The sequence below is a fragment of the Antechinus flavipes genome, chromosome 2 (assembly GCF_016432865.1).
Source record: "Antechinus flavipes isolate AdamAnt ecotype Samford, QLD, Australia chromosome 2, AdamAnt_v2, whole genome shotgun sequence".
Classification (NCBI taxonomy): domain Eukaryota; kingdom Metazoa; phylum Chordata; class Mammalia; order Dasyuromorphia; family Dasyuridae; genus Antechinus; species Antechinus flavipes.
In genome coordinates, this window is record NC_067399.1 from 341427402 (window position 1) to 341435262 (window position 7861).

At 43.6% G+C, this 7861-nt stretch overlaps 1 protein-coding gene across 1 annotated transcript; it reads right to left on the reverse strand.

The window, feature by feature from the left end:
* Nucleotides 1-235: 235 nt before the first annotated feature.
* Nucleotides 236-6083, reverse strand: ZFP36L1 (ZFP36 ring finger protein like 1). Its single transcript, XM_051977886.1, has 2 exons — nt 5868-6083; nt 236-3121 (listed from the first exon to the last, which is right to left on the reverse strand). Exons 1-2 carry the CDS (start codon nt 5922-5924, stop codon nt 2162-2164), a joined length of 1017 nt encoding a protein of 338 aa, XP_051833846.1. The 5' UTR covers nt 5925-6083; the 3' UTR covers nt 236-2161.
* Between the last annotated feature and the right edge of the window lie 1778 nt (nt 6084-7861).

Genomic DNA, 7861 nt, shown 5'->3' on the forward strand with positions numbered 1-7861 from the left:
CCATCCACATCCCCTTTGGGTCAGACAACAACCTCACCTCCCACCTTTGGAGCTCATTGCTCTACTATGTCAGCAAGGGAAGTGATGGTTCTCTCTAAACATGGAATGTTGAGAGCTAGAACTCATATGGCTTCACCCTCTGTCACTGGACAGAAGAACTGGAGGTAAGAGATTAACAGAAATTTAAGAAGCACCATTTGTGTACACAAGAACAAAACCAGTACCACTGCCAAAGTTTCTTGAAAAAAAACCTGGGGGTTTATTGATTTCTAAACTGCAAACAGTCGTTACAAAAAGATTTTTCTTTAAATAAACTCACACAAAGGAAAAAGAAATAGAAAGCATCGGTAGTGAACAGTAACAGGAAAAAAGTAATTACATTCATCTTTGTGTATGTATGTATGTGTGTTTGAGTTCTGTTTATACTAATATTGGAAAACTCCAGACCTGGAATACTGAACCACAAATCTGTGCTCAGAATGTCTTGAGTAGCACGTGGGAAGTGCGAGGGTTTCATTTGTTGCTTTTCCCTTTTAAAAGCTATAAAAAAAAAATTGTTTTCCTTCTTTACTGTTTTATTTTTTACCACAACTTTTACATACATTCTAAGTCCTAGCTGTGTAAGGTCTAGAAAGAAAGAAACTCAATTTGCAGTCCAACACAAGGGGGGAATTTCTAAAATAAATAATCCAACAGTTTTTTGCATTTTTTTAAATTAATTTTTCATTTTTTTTAAAATAAAATAACCAAAAGGTGTAAAGTTACAAAAAATGTCATTGTAGTATAATATATTAAACTGTGGAAAAAAAAGGAAAAAAAGACACTTCACAATCTTAAGATTAATATGGAAGAATCATAATTTAAACATAAAAGAATATATTCTATGGATTTGTCATCCCGATAAATATGAACAAAATTAACAAAAAAAAAAAAGCATAGTTTGGCAATAAATACGTTTTTTTGATAAGTTAAATAAGCTTTTTTTTATATTGTGTGCAGTGACAAGCAAAATTTTTGCTCTCCAATTTCTGAAAGTTATACAGTTAAAAACCCAGAAAAAAAAAGCATGGCGTGAGTGCTATAACAATAGTCCTAACGTACTTAATGTACTCTAGAGCAAAAACCATTATAGCTACTTCTACTGGAAATTGTTTTACACAGAAATTGTATATGGAATGAATACCATTCACCACTCACCCCTTATACTTTCTCCTTTTTTTTTTTTTCTTTTTATAGATGTCACATATATACTGGGGAACTTTTTAGCACCAAAATCAAAAGTCTTTCATGTCCACCTAGCATTCCCTTCCTCCCTCCCCACTAAAAAAAAATAAAATTTAAAAAAAAATTTTTAAATCGTTAAAGTCCCACTTAAATCACAAATCTTTGTCCATTCTCAGCCTTCCTTCCTGCGGACCTGCAGAGACCCAGGCAAGATTAGTCAACAAGGGAGTAGTAGGATGGGAGGGGGAGAGGGTTCAAATGCTGCCAGCTTTCTACATGCAGCAGATCTGGGGGAACTGTACCAAGGAAAAGAAGGGAAGGGAAGGGGGGGGGAGAAGTTGAGATAAGAGGGGAAATTGAAATAGAGGTCCAGTTTTTCCTGGCCAGTGGAGGGAGCTGCTGATTCCAATAACTTTTTTCCACTCCCCAAAGTCTCCCTCTCTTGTCCTACCCCTCCCTTCCCCCTTTACATCTGAAGGGAAGAGTCAAGAAGGCCCACTGGTGCCCTCTGCAGCTAGAGAGGTAATGTAGTCACAGTGGAAAAAGTTAGGTTTAAAGGCACTAAGTTGTTTTTGTAAACTGTTACTGCTTTTTGCTTTTGTGATTTGGCACTTAAGGCTTAAGCCAGAGAGAAAGGCAACTACCAACAATTGGGACTTTTGTCTTTTATGTAAAGTGGGGTAGAAAATTGATGAGGAATTGGGGGAAGGGGTAGAAGGGAGGAGGTTCAAGCTAGAGAAGGCTACAGACAAATGGACTTGTCGTTATGTTAGGTGGGACAAAAAAGGGGCAAGGAGTGGGGGTATTCCAAGGCTAGGGGAGAGGGGTTGAGCTTAACCTTGTTAATGTAGAAAGGTTGTAGGAAAATTGATGAGGATAGAAGAATTTGGAGAAGGAGAGGGGTTGAGGGGGAAATAGGAAAGGGGAAACCCTCTGGTTAGTCATCTGAGATGGAGAGTCTGCTGAAGATGGGAAGGCGCCTTGAGTTGTCCAAGATAGGGGAGTCTGAACCACTGTGGCTACTGCTGGAACTGCTCAGGTAGCCCTCCTGGTCCGAGAGTGAGTCCTGAGGGCTGGGGGGAGAGTCAAACATGTGGGGGGATTCTGACATGGGCCGGAAGAGGAAAGTGGTTGGGGAGCCACCCCCAGGGACCCCCATGCTGGGGGCAAAAAGGCTGGCCAGCTCCTGGCTGGAATAGGCAAAGGGGTTGTTGGCGCCGTCGGGCAGGGTGGGCGAGCCCAGGAGGTCATCAGCGCTCAGGATGGGAGGTGGGGTGATGGAAGTGGGGCTGTCCAGCAGCCCCGTGGTAGCAGCTGTGGCGGCACTGGGGAAGCCAGAGAAACTGAAGCTGTGGTGGAGGCGGGGGCGGTCAGCAGAGGGGTCCCTGCCCCCTGCCAAGGCCCTGCGCTCCTCAGCATTGTGGATGAAGTGGCAGCGGGGGCCGTAGGGGCAGAAGCCAATGGTGTGGAAGGTACGGCACAGCTCTGTTTTGTACTTGGGGTGACGGGTGAGGCTTCTTAGCTCATGGATGCCATGGGCAAACTGGCACTTGTCTCCGTACTTGCAGGCGCCATTCTCCTCGAAGGGGCGGCATAACTCTGTCTTGTAGCGGCTGGAGTTGACCTGGCCTCCACCAGGCTGCTTCTGAGGAGGCAGGAGCCGCTCGCCCCCCTCTGAAAAGGAGCGGTCCCTGAAGCGGCTGTCCCTGGAACTGAGGGCCTGGGACGGCTCCCCTGCCTTCAGGCTGCTTAGGAGCTGGTTCTGGTGAAACTTGGAGCTGGGCAAGGTGACCGAGTGCCTCCGGGGAAAGCCCCCACCTGCTGGGGTGCCCACTGCCTTCCTGTCCAGCAGGCAGCCCCCTGGGCTGGAGGGGCTGTAGTTGAGCATCTTGTTATTCTGTATGAGAGAAGAGGGAGAAGAGAGGGAGGGAGAAAAGGGAGAAGAAATGAGATGACAGAGGGAGGCAACAGGTATCTACCAAAAGCACAGAACACCCCAACTTCCCAGCAAGCTGTGGCCCCAACTCTCCCTCCCTTTGCTTCCCCCGTTCTTACTCAGCTACCCAAATGATCCACTCTCAGCCATTCCTTCTAAATCTCTCAATCTGCTCTCACCAAATGCACTTCTTACTCATAACTCAGTCTAAGTTTCTATACAGTCCTCACCTGAGGCCCCAAGCTTCAATCAACAGGCAATCAACAAGTATTTATTAAGTGCTGGAGACTTAAGTACAAAGAATGAAAATCCCACTGGCAAAAAAAATATTATTATCATATTCTCTCTCTGTCTCTCCCCCACATACATACACACAAAACTCTTGCAATGTTTCCCTGCCACACCCACTGACATTAAAGCAGCACCCCCCAAAAAAGTGCCTCCCTATTTCATCAAAACGTAACCTATTTGGCAAACTAGATATGTATAAACCTTTCCCAAAGGAATCCAGATTTCTTAAGTGCCCCTAAAAAGTCTTAGGAGTACCAACCATCTGGTTACCCTTTCCCCTGCCACCAGTCCCTATACCCCCTGATACTGCTTGATAGAGTGCTCTCTCTCTCCCCTCTATAACTTGGCCAAACAGATCTTCCAAATATCCCTCCAAGTCAGATCTCTTAGAGTTCATAAAGTCTCTCAGGGTAGCAAAATGCTTAGGGATACAGAAGGGGGTGGGGCGGTGGGGGGAGGGTATCCAGGGAAATAAACTCATTGATAATCTGCAGACACATGCTCTTGGTCTTGAATATATTCCATCATAGTTCTACATCACCACCCCTTCCTCTGCCCACCCCCAACCCTGTGAGGATTCCATTGCAATTAGTCTTTTGGCTGCATGCAAAAACAGGGCAGGATAAGGGCACCAGTGTTTAATCTTTAGAGGAAAGCTCCAGATGGGAGGGAAAAAAAGGCAAAAAAAGGAAGCCTCAATCTCAAATCTCACCCCACCTCCCACCCACTCCCATCCCCATCCTTCCCTCTACTGGGAGAGGGAAATCACAGACAATTCTGCCCCACAGATCCACTCCCCTCTAGTCACACCTGTTGAAAAATATACCCCAAATTTGGAAGGAAAGGGTAATTGGGCTTTCAGCACCATGTGGGTGTCACTGCCCAGATTCAAAGTTTGCTCCTTCAGGTCATCGGCTAGGAATAAAAGCGAGCCCCAACTGTACCACCAATCCAGCCAAACCGATTATAGCTTCAGAGCTAAGAGCTCGGTTTCCAACAATGGGGCTCATTTAGAAAGGGGAGGGGGGAGGGGAAAGAAGGGGGGGGAGAGACAATCACATCAAAGAAGGATTGAAGAGAAAAGTTCCCAGGTGGCTAAAAACAATACCGGTGAAGTGGGAGGGGAGTAAAAAAAAGGCAGAAAACATATTTTGTGTGTGTTCAACTCCTAGTAATTTCTTGCCCTTCAAGCTCCAGCCGTGGGAGCAGTTACCAACAGCAAGAGCAAATTGGGAGAAGTTACAGCAAACAAGACCAGACGTGTTTAAAATGTAGTCAAAACACTTTAGCAATTAAAAGTGGCTGAGCAACTTCACCCTTTCAAAAGGGGGGGGGGGGGGAGGAGGGGAGGGAGGAAGGAAGAGAACTTAGGACTTAAAGAAAACTTGAAATATGTCAGCTAATACACTTCTTTCCCACAATATTCCCAACTTCAAACATCTTGCTAACACTCTGCTAAAACCACCCTAACTTCTTAAAACTAGATGTCTAAAGTTTCACCTAACTCAAATTTTCGAAGAATCAATATAAACTTCTTAAAAGACATACACATTTGTCGCAATGATCCAGCAATTTGTGAAATCTGCGTTTCGGATACACAATTGGTCTGAAAATATCTGAAGCTCCCAATCCCTAAAAGTTACTGTAGCCATAGTCCCCTTCCTGCCTTCTGTAAAGTGCCAGATTTACCCAAATAAAAAGTGTGCAGGCAAAGTCGTGTAGTCTCGATAGTAAGAATTGCAGAGGCTTTTAGCCTAGACTTAAAATTAACATGAATACAAAACTCCTCTGCAAATTCGTTTTACAATATCCTTTCAGATCCAATCTTAACCATCTTTCCCACCACACCAAACTCTCTCGATACCCCCACCCCCAAGAAGATCAGACTCTCCTTGGCGAAAGCAATCAAAATGGAATCAATACTCAAAAGTTTAAGACAAAATTGAAAAGAAGGAAAGCCTATGGTTGACAAGAATTTCAAATAAGAGAAATTGGGGGGACAGGGGAAAATTGGGTCTGGGGAAAAACGGAGCCGCGTAAGTGTACTTTGAACTTCTTGTGAAACGAATGAAGATTTTCTTTTAAAAAGTTTCCAAAAAAAAGTTTTTCTCTTCGACCATCTACAGAGAAAAGTAACCCAACAACTGCAGTTTCTCCCTTCCTCTCCCATAGGACTGTTTAAAAAAAATAGTAATCCCATTCTAATTTTTCCTGAACTTTTTTTTTTTAAACAAACAAAAAAGGCAAAAGAAAGATCTTCCAGTTGTAAGTAGAGGGCGAAGGGTAATAAATGGGACAGAAAAAATCGTGCCTATCTTTCCCTCCTCCCACTTTCTAGGAGCTAAAAGTTTTGTTTTTAAACAAAAGTTTAAATTGAAAAAAACAAAAAACAAAAACACTTTTTGACCCGGTTTACCTTGCATAAAACTTCGCTCAAGTCGAAGATGGTTGCAGACACCAGAGCTGTGGTCATCTTCGAAGTTCAAATGGGGGGGAGGGGATAAAATATATATATATATATAATTTTTAAAAAAGAATCACAGTGTTGGTAAGGCACAGCCTCCAGTTTCTCTGGGTTCTGGAGTTCTCACTCCCAGTTCCAACCACCCCCTCGGCTTTCAGACTCTCCCAGGCTGCTGAGCTTTTAAGGCCCAATTTATAAAGTTTCAAGACTTGCTAGCTGGAGGAGGAGCTTTAAACTCATTTAAATGAGGAAGAGGAGGAAAAAAAAGTTGATTGACAACGAGGTTGAATCAGCCATGCGGTCAAACACAGGGGAAAGAGAGGGAAAAAAAAAACTTTCAAAAGAAAGAATGGGGAGGGGAAAAAAGGAAAGAAAAAAAAAACACACTTAAGCCGTACAACTTTTTTTTAAGAGGAAAAGTTTAGAGTTCACTCCGTTTGCCGCATGTGCGTTTTAAACGCACCTTGAGTTTAAAGGGGGGAGGGGGGGAGAAGAAGGGGGAGGATGGAGAAATGGACAAGTTTTTTTTTTTCTTTTGTCAGCCTCTGAATGTGATCCGTGACATCACATTTATTCCACCCACTTTTTTTTCCCTTCTTTTCTGGAAGGCAGTATCAACTTTCTCTTTTGCTGAGATCTGAATCGGATCTCTGCTTGCAGGTTCTGCACTAAAAATTTTCTTTTTTGTTTGTTTTGTTTTGTTTTAATTAGATCTTATTTGAAAACCTAAAAAGTTCTCGCTGTCCTCATTTTGCTCCTTTCTTTCCTCATTACTTTCTTCCTTCTTCCTCTTTTTGTAAAAGAAGTAGAGAGAGGATTTTTAAAGTTTAGACGCCTTCAAGAGCTTTTTAAGTCTTAGAAGCAGGGAGGGGGGAAAGAGCAATAGGAACCCAAGAAAGTTTTTAATTAGATCTCATTTTAAAACCTAAAAAGTTGTAGTCCTCACTTTGCTCTGTTCTTTCCCTTTTCGTGTCCTCCTTCCCTTTTTTTTTTTTTTTTTTTAAGTATTTTTAAAGTTTAGACGTCTTCAAGAGCTTCTTAGAGGCAGCGCCTTAGGGCGCATGAAGTGCATGGGGGGTAGAGGGGGTTGGGGTGGATTGGAACACAGGCAAGTTTTTCTTTTTTTTTTTTTCCGCCTCTTGAGAATTACTCTGCGGCCGCTGGGGCCCGGGGCGGATGGCAGGATTCTCGTCCGCATGCCTCTGCACTCCAGCCGCCAGGTTTTATGGGATCCCTCGCGCTCTTGGGGAGTTTGCAAGAAAAACGACCACCCCTCTAGGTCTTTTGCCTCCAGCAACTACATTTTTTTCTTCTTCTTTCTTCTCTCTTTTAACGGACAGAGTAATTTCTTTTCACTTTCTCCTTCTCTCCCCTGAACGGACTTCTAGAAAAGACAATCTAAATCCTTCACTAAGCCCTACTTAGCAGACCCCCCAAACTTCCATGCAGTCCATTACAAACCCTCCTTCCTTTTCCCCTTGGTCTCCCTCCCCCCAACCTGAAGATAAATTGTTATCTTTAAAACTGAGTTTGGGGAAAGCAGGGAGAGAGCATTCCCTCCCTAATCCACAGTTCTTGAGATACCCTCCCACCCCCAGCCACTCAGCCCAATTGAATGTAACAACAGATGGCTTTTCGGTCCCTTCAAGGTTTGATTTCACTCTGGGTGTTTTCTCTTCTACTGTGTTTTGGCGGGACAGGAAGAGCACGGGGCTCTCAGGCCGAAACTTGTTCTTTTTAAAGATTAAAAAAAAAAAAAAAACACTCGCCGCGAAAAGAAGAAAAGGGTTTAGCACAGTGTTTGCCTAACACATAGTAGGCACTTGTCAGTTAACTGACTGATAGGTCGTTTTGCTTCCCCCGCCCTGGCAAGTTTTGGAATGGAAGATAAAGACCGAAACAACCGTCTCTGGGGTGTTTTTCTTCTCCGTTTCCATAAGCTCTTT

Bases quoted from the DNA above. Each gene is read 5' to 3' on its own strand.
- ZFP36L1 (XM_051977886.1), bottom strand. From the start codon at position 5,924: ATGACCACAGCTCTGGTGTCTGCAACCATCTTCGACTTGAGCGAAGTT. The intron at 3,122-5,867 runs GTAAACCGGGTC...TCTCTCATACAG, and splicing joins TGAGCGAAGTTTTATGCAAG to AATAACAAGATGCTCAACTA.